Source organism: Delphinus delphis, chromosome 10 (assembly GCF_949987515.2).
Source record: "Delphinus delphis chromosome 10, mDelDel1.2, whole genome shotgun sequence".
Taxonomy (NCBI): Eukaryota; Metazoa; Chordata; class Mammalia; order Artiodactyla; family Delphinidae; genus Delphinus; species Delphinus delphis.
The window spans coordinates 72,366,549-72,383,878 of NC_082692.2; the positions used below are offsets into that span (position 1 = coordinate 72,366,549).

At 35.6% G+C, this 17,330-nt stretch overlaps 1 protein-coding gene across 1 annotated transcript in view; it reads right to left on the reverse strand.

Moving 5' to 3' along the window:
• DNAH12 (dynein axonemal heavy chain 12) overlaps nt 1-17,330 on the reverse strand; it is a 229,191-nt gene that overhangs the window by 72,035 nt on the left and 139,826 nt on the right. Inside the window, exons 36-43 of the mRNA XM_060021479.1 lie at nt 14,768-14,887; nt 13,259-13,447; nt 11,406-11,557; nt 8,224-8,362; nt 7,039-7,205; nt 4,687-4,942; nt 2,648-2,947; nt 1,792-1,970 (exon numbers count right to left, since the gene is read on the reverse strand). Of these exons, the coding sequence (XP_059877462.1) occupies nt 1,792-1,970; nt 2,648-2,947; nt 4,687-4,942; nt 7,039-7,205; nt 8,224-8,362; nt 11,406-11,557; nt 13,259-13,447; nt 14,768-14,887 (1,502 nt within the window). The remainder of the gene's footprint in view (nt 1-1,791; nt 1,971-2,647; nt 2,948-4,686; nt 4,943-7,038; nt 7,206-8,223; nt 8,363-11,405; nt 11,558-13,258; nt 13,448-14,767; nt 14,888-17,330) is intronic.

The window sequence follows — 17,330 nt, forward strand, 5'->3', positions numbered from 1 at the left end:
CCTGGTGGCGCAGTGGTTGAGAGTCCGCCTGCCGATGCAGGGGACGCGGGTTCGTGCCCCGGTCTGGGAGGATCCCACATGCCGCGGAGCGGCTGGGCCCGTGGGCCATGGCCGCTGGGCCTGCGCGTCCGGAGCCTGTGCTCCACAACGGGAGAGGCCACAGCAGTGAGAGGCCCGCGTACCGCAAAAAAAAAAAAAAAAAAAAAAAAAATCTACAAACAATAAATGCTGGAGAGGGCGTTGAGAAAAGGGAACCCTCTTGCACTGTTGGTGGGAATGTAAATTGATACAGCTACTATGGAGAACAGTACGGAGGTTCCTTAAAAAACTCAAAATAGAACTACCATACAACCCAGCAATCCCACTACTGGGCATATACCCTGAGAAACCCATAATTCAAGAAGTGTCATGTACTACAACATTCATTGCAGCTCTATTTACGATAGCCAGGATATAGAAGCAACCTAAGTGTCCATCAACAGATGAATGGATAAAGAATATGTGGCACATATATACAATGGAATATTACTCAGCCATAAAAAGAAATGAAATTGAGTTATTTGTAGTGAGGTGGATGAACCCAGAGTCTGTCATACAGAGTGAAGTAAGTCAGAAAGAGAAAAACAAATACTGTATGCTAACACATATACATGGAATCTAAAAAACAAACAAAAAAATGGTCATGAAGAACCTAGCGGCAAGACAGGAATAAAGACGCAGACCTACTAGAGAACGGACTTGAGGATATGGGGAGGGGGAAGGGTAAGATGGGACAAAGTGAGAGAGTGGCATGGACATATATACACTATCAAATGTAAAATAGATAGCTAGTGGGAAGCAGCTGCATAGCACAGGGAGATCAGCTCGGTGCTTTGTGACCACCTAGAGGGGTGGGATAGGGAGGGTGGGAGGGAGGGAGACGCAAGAGGGAAGAGATACAGGGATATAAACTGATCCACTTTGTTATAAAGCAGAAACTAACATACCATTGTAAAGCAGTTATACTCCAATAAAGATGTTAAAAAAAAAACAACAAAAAAACTAAAGTCACAGTCAGATACCATTCCACTCTCCTTCGACTGACAAAACTTACCAAGTCTGGCTATCCTAAGTGTTGTGAAGGGCGAGAAACAATGGAAGCTCTTAAAAACAATAATTATTTTTGAAGATACTTTGGCAAAACTTAGTAAAGTAGAAGATGCTTACATACCATGACACAATAATTCCATTTCTAAGAATATAGCCTAGAGAAGTTCTTACACATGTAACTAAGGAGACATGAATGTTCAAACCATTTTTTTAATTACATAAACTAGAAATTACCTAGAAGTCTATCTCAGAAGAATGACTACATTCTGTTAAAATTATACAATGCAGTGCAATACAGTAGTAATAATTCATCTTCTGTGAATTTCACAAACAATCTAGAATAAACCAACTTGCAGAGGAATGTGCACAGTATGCGACATGCAAAATAAGATTGCATATATGTTTAGGAACACACACAAAGAAACACATGAGTTTCTTTTTATCCCCGTAAGGTACAATAGGGATGCAGTGAGGGAGGGCTGGCTACACAAGGGACTTCAAATAAATTGCTAGTATTTTATGCCCTTTTTTTTTAAATCAAAGTACATTTGATTTATAATATTGTGTTTAGTATTTTATGTCTCAAGCTGGGTGATGGGTACAAGGTTGTTCATCATAGTTTTATCTTTTTGTACATTTTAAATATTTCACAATAAAATTTTATAAACAGTAATTTTAATCATCAATACCAAATATAGGTACCTAAAAATGACAAGATTCATTCTTGTTTTGTGAGTTTGATTATACTCATCTAAGCATTGCTCCACGATGTCACTAAAATCATGAATATTTGGAATTTCAATATAAACTCTGTCATCTCCTTCAAAGTCAGGATTCATATAGTCACCAAACATGAGATTTCTTAAGTCCTCTTCAGTTACCTATAAAATGGAAATCAACAAATTATATTAAAATTTTTTCTAAAATAATTTGAAAACAAAAATTTTTCTGAAATAAGTTTAAGAAAGTTTAAAATTTTTTTCTAAAATAAATTTAAGAAAATGTTACACAAAATTTTGTTTTATCTATGTTATGGGATGATTATCAATTAGATAATTCTTTTAAATATTAGGATAGTAAATAATATACTTGTAAAATTAACACCTGAAATTATATTATATCCTTAGGAAGTAAAAAGAAAACAGTTTTTTCTATCATATAAGCTTTTTGCCCCCAGGGGCAGGAAAAGTCATTCTGAGCAACTCCCATTTTTGTGAGTCATTACTAAGGGATGGTCACCATATTAAGCACCTTATATCTATTATATCATTCAATCCCTATCATATAACTTCTATGTTATACACATAATTCCTCTGAAAGCAAATCTTCTCAATATAAATACCTATATATGAGGAAAGTTAAAAGAATATGATCATTAAGAAATAATAGTTTGTTATAAAGCAGAAACTAACACACCATTGTAAAGCAATTATACTCCAATAAAGATGTTAAAAAAAAAAAGAAGTAATAGTATTCTTTCAAAGATAAGTTGATTGTAATAATTCATGCTATTGGATTGTTTTAACTTAATATATTTTTAATCACTAAATATACTCACTGGTGCATTCCCTTTCCTCAAATGTGAAAAGATACTATCAAATGATTCTTTAAAATGGTCTCTTATAACATTTTTGGTTAAAGTGAACAGCCAGCATCGGTCATTATCATTAATGAGACGATCATAAAACACTCGGAGAACCTCATGCACAAACAGACGGATCATAGTGTGCTTGTTCTGCACGGCATCTCTTTCAATGAGCAAGCAGCCCCGGATGACACGTGAAAAATCCCGCAAGTTGAAAGTGTAATGAGATTTTGTGGGAGTGGGCAAAAGATTTTCCATGGATTGTTTATATATCTGAATATGAAAAAAGCAACAAAGCAAAAATAAAATGCTTATAATCAGCAAAGTCAATAATACAAAGCCAACAACAATGTAATATACTGTAAAAGACAGTATATTATATAAAATATTTTATTTATCCTATCAGAATATTGACTTGGAAAATTGTATAGTACTGAGTCTAATATAGCATATATCTATTTCTTTTGGTTTATAGCACTCAACCAGGCATTACAAAGTTGAGGGAACTTATTATTATCTGATTCCATCCAAGCTCAAGAAGTGACAATGCTTTTATTTCCCAGTAATTATGGTTGTTCCATTTAAAGGCGAATGACCTGGGATTAAATAGTTAACAAAAACTTTAGTAGAAAGTGAAATCAGATAACTCATTCTGAAGCGTTCGAAATGAAGAGGATGATGAAACAATTTTCTTTGACCACCACTGACTTCAAAACAAATCAACGTGTTCTCTCCCTTCCCTTCTCTCTCTTGTTTTCTCTCTCCCCTCTCCTCCTCCTATCTTAATTGGCTATAATATCAAAATGAAGTATATTTTTACTACATGCTGAATTCACCAAATGAAGTTTAACATCCTCTTTAAGAAAGGTAAATTAAACCTTTTATAATATAGCCTGAAAAAAAATCCAAATGAAATTATTTTTTATTTATATATGTTCTCTAATTCATCTCCCCTAATCTCCACACATGGTAGGTCTACAATACATCAAAGACAGAAAAAAAAGAGGATCCTTTCTGTATCCTCTTTTGCCTAACCAACTCCCCTCTCTTTCCAGGAGATGCCTGAAATATAACTACCATATTTTATAAATAGAAGAACTTTTCTGTATAAGTACAGAAATTATAATAATGTACTATCTCTTTGCTCATAGTTTCTCTATTTTAACAACCCAATTTTCCACCAGAACAGGGGCAGAAGAACTTTAGAAAGATACAGTGCTCTTGGAAACTGATGGAATGATTCTAGGGAGCTTTTTGCTTCTGGTTGCAGTGATGCCAAAGTGAACCCCACTGTATCAAGGATCCAGAAAGCTTAGTTCAATGAGATTATCACTAAATTACCTTAGATACATTTTTTTCCCTTTTACCATCACCGATGAGGCTGGCTCTGGCCTCTGAGCAGAAGCAGGTAACACACCCTGAATAAGTTAAGGGCTGCTCTTTGGCCATATGGGCAATCTTGTTTTCTAGTCCCACCCTTGTATTCTCTTTTTTTTTTTTTTTCACTGCTACTCCTAAGTTATGTGGTCTGGCAAAAATAATGTATTCATAAGCTTCTTAAGTTTCTTTTTTTTTTTTTTTTTTTTTTTTTTGACGCAACATGAAGAATGGGAACGAAGAGAGAGAAGGGAAAATTAGTAAATACTAGAGTAGGGACCCAACAATTAGGGAAACACCCACAGTATGGCAGATATTGGTTCTGGATGATTTCCTTATAATAACCTTGTGAAATAGGTATTATCTCCCATTTTAGTGATTAAAAAGTAAGTTTCTGGAAGGTCAAGTTACTTGCTCAAGGCCAGATAGCTAGGAAATAGCAGTCAAGACTCAAACGCAGTTAGATTCCCCAATTTCAAAGCCTATGATCTTCCTGTTCTCAAGCCTTCCTAACAGCTTCTCTGACACTGAAGACTAAAGTGGCTAAGGGAAAAAAGAAGTTAAAAAAAACAAAAAGGAAGGATCAAATAAGGATATATGTAGTACTAAAACACTCTATTGCATTCTTTGCTCACCTCCATAGTCCCATTGACAATTTGGTTCCCAACTAAAAAGTACTCTGGAGGAAATTCTCGAGTCCTAAGGTAGAATGCTACAATTGATGAGAAGATTCGGACCATGGTTTCATCACTAAAAGTATTAATAGTGCAGATGTTGAAATGTCTAATAAAACGGGGAGTGACTGGATTTCTTCCACCACCTGGAGGGCCCATGGCAGCAATCAGTTCTATGTCAACCAACGTGATTTTACTTGTGTCCTTAAGGTCATACCTTGAAAGCACATAAAAATTCCAAAACGATCAGTTATAAAGCCAACAAGATGGATTGAAAAGTAGATCTCCTTAGAAAATTAATCTGATTTTAGCTTCTTTAAATGGAGGAAGATTAGATAATGCTTGGAGTAAGAGAGAAGTTTTTTTTTAAGGATTTCTATAATTTTTATTTCTTTTTTTTTAAATTGAGGTATAACTGACATAACATTATATTAGTGTCCGTGTACACCGTAATGATTTGATATTTGTCCAAATTGTAAAATGATCACCACAATAAGTCCAGTTAACATTTGTCACCATACATAGTTACAAAATTTTTTTTCTTGTGATAACTTTTAAGATTCACCCTCCTAGCTACTTTCAAATATGCGATACAGTATTATTAACTATAGTCACCATGATGTACATTACAGCCCCTGACTTACTCATTTTATAACTGGTAATTTGTATCTTTTGACCCTCTTCACCTATTTTGCTCCCCCTATCCCCCACCTCAGGCAACCACCAATCTGCAGAGAAAACTTGTTTTAAAGCAGCACTCTATTTCTCCTTTCAGTGACACTGATTCTGTTGCCCAGATTCTGAGTATCTAGAAGGTCCCCTTCCTCTTGCTCTTGCCTTTCTTTTTTTCAGTTCTTTCCAATTTGACTCTCCTTTGCCTCTTCACACTCCAAATCCAGAAGTATGGATGAGAGATCAATCTTTTTTGTGAATGGTTACAGGTAAATGACAATATGTCCCACTTTGCCTAGGACAATTGTTGTTTGTGCCTGTCCTGTAGTAACTATTAACACTCCCCTTTTTCTCTCAGAAATGTCCTGGTTTGAACAATAAACTATACACTTATTCTACTTACAGCTAAGTCCTGATTTCTTTTTCTCATCTCAAATCTTATCTTTGGAGCACAAAAGAATGTATAAATAGAACCTATACACAATTTTGTTATATAAAAAGAGACCCATTAGGGAATAACAAAGCTTCAAAGAAGTTTTAATCAGAAGGGGTATACAAATGACTCAGTTTAGCTGGAACCACTCAAAGTGAAAAGCTGCTTATTTCCAACAGGTCATAAAGTCCTTTAATATTGAAGTTCTTGCAAAAAAGGGGGGTGGTTATGGAAGAAATCTATATAGCCAGTTCTTAGTCTAAAAGTACCATAGAAAGTATGAAAATATGACTTGATTTTTGGCAACAACTCTAGTAACTGTCAATAAGGAACTGGTTAAGTAAATTATAGCAAGATCCACAAAACTAAACAGTACTAAAAGGGAACAAAATGAATGAGACAGACAAATAATATCGATAAATATTTAAGTGCAAATAAGTTGCAAAAACATTATATGTAATATGGGTCTTTTTTTAATAAAAATATATTTATATAGAAAAAAACCTTGGAAGAATAGGGAATAAACTATTAACAGTGGTTATCTCCTGGAGGCAGGATTCCAAGGGCATGCAATAACAACAACAAAAATATAATCCCAAAATATGACTTAGCTTCACAGTTAGGTTACCCTTGCCTTGAGATAAAAATCATGGCATATTAGGGATTAGGAAAGTATTTTAACAGGAGGAAATGAAGAATTATTAATCCGAACTAAAAGATACAATGTCTTATTTGTTGGAAACTAACCATGTCATCATAAAATAGGGTGGGAGGAATGGAAGAGTTATCTACGAAATTGCTGTCAAAACCAAGCCATCCCAAGGATACAGTAGTCCCAAATAGTTATAGATAATATAAAGAATTTTAAAATGGTAGAAACATAGGGTGCTGATTACGGTTACTTAGGTTGGAGACTACCCACAAATTCTCAGTGCTGGTTGATGGTAAAAGATGTAATTTGTAAATTATATTTAATAATTGAAAGTAGTAGATAAAAAGGACAAAAATTAATACTGGATTATTCTTCCATGGTATAAAAAGGTATAGAAAAGTCTTCTAAAATTTTCTTTATAGGAAAATCTGAGCAACCATTTTCTTCCATAAGTAATTTGAGAAAATGTATTATTTTGATGTGAGAAATTAAAATAGAAAAAGAGAACAAGAAATAACTTCAGCATGGCTACTTAAGACTTTAATTAAATAGTTACCAATTCCCACAGTCAAAAAACTGTCGTAATAATTCAATAGGCGGTTGAGCTCCATATTTCTCCAATGCAGGCATATTCATGTCATCTATAAAAATTATGCACTTCTTTCCCATAGGTGGTCCAAAAACTCCTTTGCGTCTTTTATCCAGCCTAGCCATGATAATGTTCTAAAATATAAAAAAGAAATAGTAGTATATTTAAAGCCATACTTAACACCAGAAAAAAAAAAAGAAATTTAACAGTCTAATTATGTAAGGAAATAATGCCAAGCAACACTATGTGCATGTTTATTCATTTATATTTATTCATTTTAGGGTTATATCAAACTTCATATTCAACATCATTCAAAGAGCATATATTGAAATCCTTCTATGTGCTCAGAATTGTTACATGTTTATATGTAACCAATTGTTACACCTATTTATATATTTATATTGTATACACACATATGCACACACACACAAAAAATATTTTCTATATTGGATACCCCAACATATCTATTAACTTTAACTTAATATCTAAAAGCACTAATCTAAATCTGTAGTATTTTGAAATTAGGGAATTCTACTGGCTTAAAACAACGAAAATGAGCGCCATAGATCAGGAGAGAATGGACAGATATAAATTTAGGAATGGATGATAAAAATGGTGATTAGAAAAGATCTCATGCAGTACTTTCATCTTGGTACCTCTGGGGGTAAAGGGTGGGATGCACAGTTTCCTGTCACAGAAGGTCATACAATAAACAGTATATGGTTTGAAAGATCTTTCACTGACAGAACTTCAGTAGGCAGCAAATACCCCTAGGGGACCATCTAGGAGAGTCTCGAAAGAACAAGTTTTCTCTCTCTCTCTCTCTCCCCTTGTCTCCTTCTCTCTCTCCTTCCCTCTCTCTCTTCCACCCTCCCTCCCTTCTCCTTTACTTCTCCAGTTAAGAAATCAATTGTTGCTTCTTGGGCTTGAAAAAAATGATGACAAAGCTCAACAATTCAGTATTAATGCAAAAATGTTCTCTTGAACTTTTGTCCTTAAAACTTACTTGTAATGCCAAAAAGAAAATTTGAAGTTTTATTTAAATTCATAGAGGATTTACACAGCTGCTCATTTAAAATACAGTTTTAAATGCTAATCAAAAAGGCAAAAAAATTAATAACTATAGACCCATGTTTCTGGCTTTTAACTAACCTGAACCTGATTGGCACTGGTCCGTGCGGAGAAATTAACATAAAAAGGAAAGTACAGGTCCTTTTCCAAGTGATTCATCAGCTTATTCTTCACATACACTGATTTTCCTGTACCCGTTGGACCCACAAAAAGTAGCGGCCTTAATGAAACAGTGAACATATCATTCAAAAGGAGAAAAAGTCAGAATACATTTCAATTAGAGGAGGCTGGATTTAGTTGAAAACCTAAATAGTAATCAAATCAACTTCATCCAAAAACTCACATTTCAATTTATCATTGTAATTTCATAAAAGACCGGTGAAAGTAACAATTGGCACCGTTTTGCTTACTTCCTGAAATTTAAATAGTAACAAACTATTATTTGAACAAATGTAACATTGCTATATGTAAAAACACTCATAAAACGAGTAGTAACATGCTTAACTTTTCAGAAAAAAAAAAAAAAAAGCCAAAGTTTGTCTCCTCAGAAAAGTGATGTATTTGTACTTTTTAGTTAGAGATACAGGCAAGAGGGTGCTGTGTGGAATAGACTAATAGGATGATGACAATAAGAGAGGTTGAAAGTGTTTCGCAGTTATCTCAACAGCACAAAGTTTTTGTGAGAAACTAAATAACAATGAATTCTAAAGGTAACGGTTATATATGCCCATTAATAGCATTTTTGAATCAAGTCAGTGTTACTAACTGAAAATACTTGTCTAAAAGCAAACTCTAAGGAATTCCCTATTCCAAGGGCTTCAAAAGCAGGGTTTCTCATTTTTGAGTGGTCTGAACTAATTTTAAAGGGAAAAAAAAAATCCTAAGAGTTTATGTTCACAGAACCCTGGAGAATCCCAGTTTGAGACATACTGAATTAAAAATTAAATACTGTCACTTTAATTGACAACTTGGCATCACATGCTACATAAAGACAAACACAAAGGCTGGCACTAAAACTGAGCAGCAGTAATCAGGTATAAAGAGTCATCTATATGACCCAAATAATGATAATATTAATTTTTAAAATTATCATTGAAGTAGAAACATAAAATTAATACTATAAACAAAAAAAGATCATTTAGAACTACAGTGATGCCTGAGAATTCATCTACGCTTTCCAGTCTGAGTAACACGTTATGGAAAACTATTTATTAAAATAATTTTACTAAATAAACACTGTTCTTAACTTGAGGTCCATGGATCAAACTGAAGAAATTCTTAGACAATATTGAGAGTTTGTGAACTTAGATGACATAGAGTTTATACCTTTACTTTCACTACCCTTAACTAAAATGGAGCAATTTATAATATAGTACCTGTGTACTTTATTATCAATAATAATATTGTTAATATTTGTCATCAATAGAAATCACAGATATTATACTAAATATTACAATTGTTAGAGATATCTCAAAAATATCACTTATGCCCATTGCTTCTTCAAAATTATGATCATCATCAGACTCACTGCTGGATCTTATTATTTAATGTGTTAATAAAAAGCACATTATTACTACTATAGCTCAAATTTGTTCAATATTTTAATAAATATATTTTAATATGTGGTTTGCTTTATAATCCTATGTTTGTACTTATTCATTCAAAAGCATTATTCTGACAAATGGTTCATGGAACAAGAGAATTCCTGTACCAGGAATTCCCCAGCATTGACAAGTACTCTCCTTGCTTAATGAAGTTTTTAATATTAGCCTCTAAATGCAAAAATGCAACTATGGGTACAAAATAGGGATAAAATAATGTTCCCTCATAAGCTATTTTTCTTTTTTTTTTAATAAACAGGATAAAACTGTCACAAAATTCACGCAGAAACAGGTTCTTCATCAAAAACAATAAACCATGACATTCATGCATATAATGTAAGCTTGTCCAGTTTAAATAATATTTTTTTAATAATTTTATTTATTTATTTTTTTACTTTTGGCTGCATTGGGTCTTCATTGCTGTGTGCAGGCTTTCTCTAGGTGTGGCGAGCGGGGGCTACTCTTCGTTGTGGTGCGTGGGCTTCTCATTGCCATGGCTTCTCCTGTTGTGGAGCACGGGCTCTAGGTGCGTGGGCTTCAGTACTTGTGGCCCACAGGCTCAGTAGTTGTGGCTGACAGGCTCTAGAGCGCAGGCTCAGTAATTGGGGCACATGGGCTTAGTTGCTCCGTGGCATATGGGATCTTCCCAGACCAGGGCTTGAACCCATGTCCCCTGCATTGGCAGGCGGATTCTTAACCACTGCACCACCAGGGAAGCCCCAGTTTAAATAATATTAATGATAAATTATGGCTAGTGTTTCAAAGAAAAATAACTATAAAAGTGTTATTAAGAAAATTGGTATGGATATGTCTATGGTACGTGCTAGGCTTTTCATCTTTTTTGATGTGCTCTTCTTATTTAAGTCTGAGTCTTTTATGTTCATCTTAAGTTATGAAGAACTAGCATAGGACAGATCTCAAAAATGCCAAACGGGAAAATGTGGATCATGGTTAGTCTTATCCCTCAGGAGTACAATGAACCTGTGAGTAGAATGCATACCTTTTTAACAGTAACACTGTAACTGACTTTTAATCTGCTATTACAAATAAAAGAAATAAAAGATGGCTTATGAGGCAACAAAGTATGATGGTAAAGACTTTGAAGTGGGCAATAGGAAACCTGGATTTCAGGTTTACCACTAGTAACAGATGTCACTATGGAAATGTCAATTAGTCCCTCAGGGTCCTAGTTATCTGAAAATGGATGACCTCAAAGTTCACTTCAAAAATCCTATGATCCTGGGCTTCCCTGGTGGCACAGTGATTAAGAATCTGCCTGCCAATTCAGGGGACACGGGTTCGAGCCCTGGTCTGGGAAGATCCCACTTGCCATGGAGCAACTAAGCCCGTGCACCACAACTACTGAGCCTGCTCTCTAGACACCGCAAGCCACAACGACTGAGCCTGCGTGCCACAACTACTGAAGCCCGTGCACCTAGAGCCCGTGCTCCGCAACAAGAGAAGCCACTGCAATGAGAAGCCCGCACATCACAACAAAGAGTAGCCCCTACTCGCCGCAACTAGAGAAAGCCCGTGTGCAGCAACAAAGACCCTACACAGCCAAAAATAAATAAAAATAAAAAAATTATTTTTAAAATCCTATGATCCTATTAGAAAGGTACTATAATATTTAAAATGCATGTTTATAATAGAGTTTCTTACTTTGCATAGGTAATACTCAAATCCATTAGAAATGTATATCTAATTGTATCCATTGTAGGGACTATGATATCTTGAATCTTGACACATTTATCTCCTAAATTAGTACTTTTAATTAATTCATTCCAGTGGATCCAGCGACCTCGGTTTTTCAACTATAAGAGAACATAAATTTTAAAGTATTATAACCATGCACTTGCTATCTAAAAGGCTCTTTTTAGCACAGTTATCATATTTGCTTTTAAAAACTTTACAGCCTTTTCCTCCTTTTTATTGTGAAATACAGTGGCTTCTCTTGTTGTGGAGCATGGGCTCTAGGCACGCGGGCTTCAATAGTTGCGGTGCATGGGCTCAGTAGTTGTGGCTCGCACGCTCAGTAGTTGTGGCTTGCGGGCTCTAGAGTGCAGGCACAGTAGTTGTGGCACATGGGCTTAGTTGCTCCGCGGCCTGTGGGATCTTCCCAGACCAGGGATCTAACTCGTGTCCCTTACATTGGCAGGTGCATTCTTAACCACTGTGCCACCAGGGAAGTCCCTGTCCTCTTAACACTCTAATCTTTCCAGGCTGCCTTCAAGATGTCCTTGTGCATATATCAAGAATTTATCTGAGAGCCACTCTGATGTGGCTGAAGTTACAATTGACAGGACTTTGGCTTAATGTTTTCATATTTTAAAGTAAATGGGTAATAATCTAACTAGAAATAAAATATCAAATAAACTCATATTTGTTTCTCTAAAATTATTCTCTTTGGCATATTGATCCAGGCTGATATTCAGCCAGGACATATTGGAATGGCTGGACTGATTGTTACATTATTGAAGTTCTTCTGAACCAGGGGCTAAATAGCTGCTGTCTTGATACCCTAAGTGATCCTGATTAGGGAATCCACCCTCCCCCACACAGATATCTTCCTCTCCAAGTTGTCCTGCCCTTCCCTGGAGATCCTAAGGCCTCTCACCATCAATCAACAAAAGAGTTAGCACCTGGCAAAGAGGGCGGTCTCTTGGACTCCAGTCCTATGGCTGGCATCTAAGAATCTTTAAATATTTTCTGGCAAGTTGTATATGTATATGGTTTGTGTCTGGGTGACGGTAATTTTGCAAGTTTGGGTGAGTGTTTCTTCAGTAATTCATATTCTTAATTTCTTAGGTTTTAGCTTTTATTTTTATCAAAGTTATTTATGCACTATTTTAGAGTCAAAAGTTTACACAGTTAAGGAAAAACAGCAGTTTCCTACTCTTTTCTCCTAACAGCAACTACCTTTGCCTCTTTAAGCTGGATATTTTGATATTTACCTTCAATTCTTAAAGAATATGCTTGTGTTATCACTTCTTGATTTTTTAGTTTTAGAGGTTATTCTATTCACTTCCCACTGTGACTAATGAGGATGAAACTCTTTCTGGTCATATTCTTAAAATTCTGTGTTAACATGGTTTTAGGGAAAGATTTCTGCACTGGCAATCAGGAGAGCTGGGTACAAGTCCTGGCTGTGCTAGTCAGTTGTGTTTCTAGGTTTAGGTAAAATTGTAATAAGTCTCTATCCAGATCTTATGGCTCTGTGAAGTAAAATTTTCATGAATCAAATAATTATGCAAATGCTTACTGTTTAAAAGAATCTTCTTGTGAATTCTTTTTTAAATTGGAGAAAATAGATTTATTTAAATGTGAAATTATAAAATATTCTCAAAATAAGTTTATCTATACTGTCCACAAGTTATAGGAGGAGAAACTGAAGAGAAGGGACTAAAATGCTAACCACAGGAGTCAAAGTAACTCTAGGATGGGAACCCACTTTTGACTGCTGATCTAAGACTTTGTGTTTTACAGCTTATCATAACAAGCATTTTATATCATACCTCATACATGTAGTCATAGACTAGGCCTTTTTCATCAAAGTGGCATTCCCATTTACCCACAGAGTCAGGTATTGGGTTGCTTTCATCTTTTCCCAATATGACTAATCGTATGTAATTGTCAAAAGCAATGCGACCATCTGTATCACAACTTCCTCCAATGGACCAAATCAAAGAAAATATAAAGCAAGCCTGTTGGTTAAAAAGAAAAATTAATTTAAACTATTTAAAAGGAAATTTTAACAGATTAACTAAAATATAGTACATTAAGTTCTGATTAATCTACTTGGAAAAGGTCAGATTTACAAATAAAGTAGAATGGAGCACATCTAAGTCACGTAACAAATCATTCCTCTGGCACTATGTATCTAAATTAAAATTCTCATGCCAAATGACCTAGGAATTTCTCTTTTAGGAGTTTATCTTCAAATATATTCCCACTGGACAAAACGATATATGTACAAGAATATTTACTGCAACACTGTTTGTGGTAGCAAAATATCTGAAGCAACCCAAATGTTCTTCAATAGAAGTCAGCTTAATTGGAATATGCTACATACACTGGAATACATGTAGCTATTAAAAAAAAAAAAAAAGGTAACCCAATACTGATATGGAAAGATCTCCAAAATATATTGTGAGAAAAGATGCAAATCAGTATGTATAGTATGCTAACATGTATAAAATATGTATACATATAGAAGAGGATATGCATCAAATATCTCTAGCAGGCTACATGAGGCACTGGTAATAGTGGTTGCCTTGAGGGTGGCTGGGGAACTGGTATGGGTAGAAAACTTACTTTTGTCTTTTGCTCTAGGTACATGCCTTATCTAGTTAGAAAAATCTATCAAAAATATTTTAAGAGAAAATTTTCTGTGGCAACAAAGTGAAGGGAAAACCGTGGGAGGGAACTGCTATTATCACAGAGTAGAAGAGAAGATAGATTGAAAGAGATCGAGGCATTTGAGAATAAGGTGGTGGATAGGAAAGTAGCATAGACCAGGGAAGAGTACAGAACACCTCTTTCCTTTGGCTCCCTGAGAGCCTTATTCTCTGCTATTCTCTGATCTCTAGACATTAACTAACCACTGACTCCTTCCTACATATATCCTCTATGAATTCTGCCTGCAATGCTCCACCCAGCATTGTGGTTGGATGCCTGCTCCTAGTCTTTTGTAGCCAGTTTGTTGTAGCCTACACTCTAGCTTAACATTTAGACAAGATCAATTCACCTGAAGTCTATATTGGTTTAATATTGTCACCTTATTGTTTATCAAATTATGATCTTTCATAAGTAATAGGGTGTCTTGATTCATTCTGACATATTTTACTTTCTCTAAATCGTTTTTTAAATCAGAATACCAGGTCAGGGCAACTTTAATGTCTTCAGGTATTCTTTTGGTTCTCACCAAAAAACAGCTCTAGGTCTTGTAATGTCTTTCTCAACACAAGTTTGCCAGAGGCATATTTTATTCCATAGTTAAAAAACACAATAAGTATAAAACCAACCATAATCCAAACACGAATGTGCTTGCTGGTAGGATCGTTTTCTACCACGTTACAGAGGAGTACTTCAAAGAGGCGTGTGAGAGATACAACTACATTGCTATCGCTTGTAGGAATCAGTTCCTTCAAAGTGAAAAGAATAAGATACTTTACTTTCATCTTATTTACATAATAAAAGAAAATAAACATTTCATTTTAAAAATGTAGTTTTCCTAAGGTCTTTATAAAATTTAAACTTAAGGAATTTAAATTGTAGGCATGATAAAAATCTCTCAAATATTTTAGTCTAGCATATTACATTACACAGTTGTGCAAAACATATTCTTATTCTGAATTCTTTGAGAAATGAAAACTAGTAAGAGAATAAACAATGCTCTAGAGATAGTAGAAATGACGTTTATAACACCCATTTATTCATCTCTTTATTCAACAAACATTTATCAAAAATACAGTATACCTATATACCAAGCTAGGAGATATGAAAATAAAACACATGATCTCTGAAAAGAACTGATATTGAAATTAAATAGACTAAAATAATATGGTATAATAATGACATGACAGAGTAAGTCCCAAGGTAGTGGGAGGCTACTAGAATACTTGGGATAAACAATTAGCCCAGACCCAGGTAGGAAGACAAGGAGGGAAATAGGAGAGGAATAATCAAGGAAGATTTCCCAGATGAAGGAATAGCTGAGATGAATTTGGAAGGGAAGTGTGAGTTAACCAGGTGCAGAAGGGAATAATGTTCAAGGCAGGGGAAACAACATATATACAGACATGGAGATGTGAGTGGACACAGAGTATCAAAGGGATTCTGTAGGATGTGAAAAGAGGGTGTGAGAGAGGAATGGCAAGAAATAAAACCTGAGAAGCAGACCGGGGTCAGATCCTGAAAGGCTTTATAAGCTATGTTAAGGATGTCATGCTAAGACGAAGAGGGTTCCAATGGAGGGTTTTAAGTAGGGGAGTAAATGGAATGAATTTGTGTTTTGGAATCCTCATTCTGGTAGCAGGATGTAGACTGGACCAGAGTAGCTCTATTGTATTGATTCAGGTAGGAAATGATGAAAGTCAAAACTGAAGCTATTATGGGGGTTGGTCAGAGGAACTGCGATGGAGAGGAGAAGACAGATACGAAAGTTAGCAATGAGGGAAAAACCAATAGGTGCTGGGGACTAACTGGCTATGGAAAATATGGGAATGAATTATGAAAAGAAAATCTATCACTCATTATCAGAAAGATGAAGTTTATTTTATTTATTTTTTTGCAGTACGCGGGCCTCTCACCGCTGCGGAGCACAGGCTCCGAACGTGCAGGCCCAACGGCCATGGCCCACGGGCCCAGCCACTCCACAGCACGTGGGATCCTCCCGGACCGGGGCACAAACCCACGTCCCCTGCATCAGCAGGCGGACTCTCAACCATTGCGCCACCAGGGAGGCCCCTATTTTGTATTTTTTTACAACGTATAGTATTAGCTTTAAAATTTTAAAAACTGAAAAATGATTATTTGTATATTTTTTCTATAAGACGTTGTACAGAATCTTCATAAAGTGAAATTGTCTTTTATTTTATGCAGGGTATTTTTCCTATCTCCAAAATAGTATTTTAGGATGAAAATCTACTGAATACTCTTTTCCCTTCTCTATTATGTGGTGGTCCCCAAAAAGATATATCCCCATCCTAATCCCAGGAAGCCACAAAGGTGATCTTACTTGGAAAAAGGGTCTTTGAAGATGTAATTAAGTTAAAGTCTCAAGATGAGGAGATCATTCTGGATTATCTGGTGGGCCCTAAATTCAAAGTCATAAATCCTTATAAAAGTCACATGGTGGAGAGACACACAGAGTAGAAGGCCATGTGAACATGAAGAAAAAGACTAGAGTTATGCAGGCACAAGTCAAAAAAAGGCTGGAGCCAAAAGAAGCTGGAAGAGATAAGGAAAGAGTCTCCCTTAGTGCTACCAGAGGAAACACATTCTTGCCAACACCTTGATTTCAGACTTCTGGCCCCAGAACTGTGACAGGATAAATTTCTGTTGCTTTAAGTCACCAAGTGTGTAGTAATTTGTTACAACAGCCCCAGGAAACTAACACAATACGTAAAGTTTTCTCACAAAATACTATATGTATATGTGAGTTTTTAAAGGTACATATTTAAAATCCTTTTATTATTTATTTATTTTTTTGGCGGGGGGGCACTTGGCTTGTGGAATCTTAGTTCCCTGACCAGGGACTGAAGCCAGGCCCTGGCAGTGAAAGAGCCAAGTCCTAGCCACTAGACTGCCAGGGAATTCCCTAAAATAATTTTAAAATATGGAATTTTTAAATCTTTAGTTACAGTAGTTTTAATCCAAAGAGTATAGCTGGAATAAATTTTACCTCTGGGTTATTCGGATGTAACTTCAGCAATATAAAACCACAGGGTGGTGGGGACTTCTCTGGTGGCGCAGTGGTTAAGAATCCACCTGCCAATGCAGGGGACATGGGTTTGAGCCCTGGTCTGGGAAGATCCCACATGCCGTGGAGCAACTAAGCCCATGTGCCACAACTACTGAGCCTGT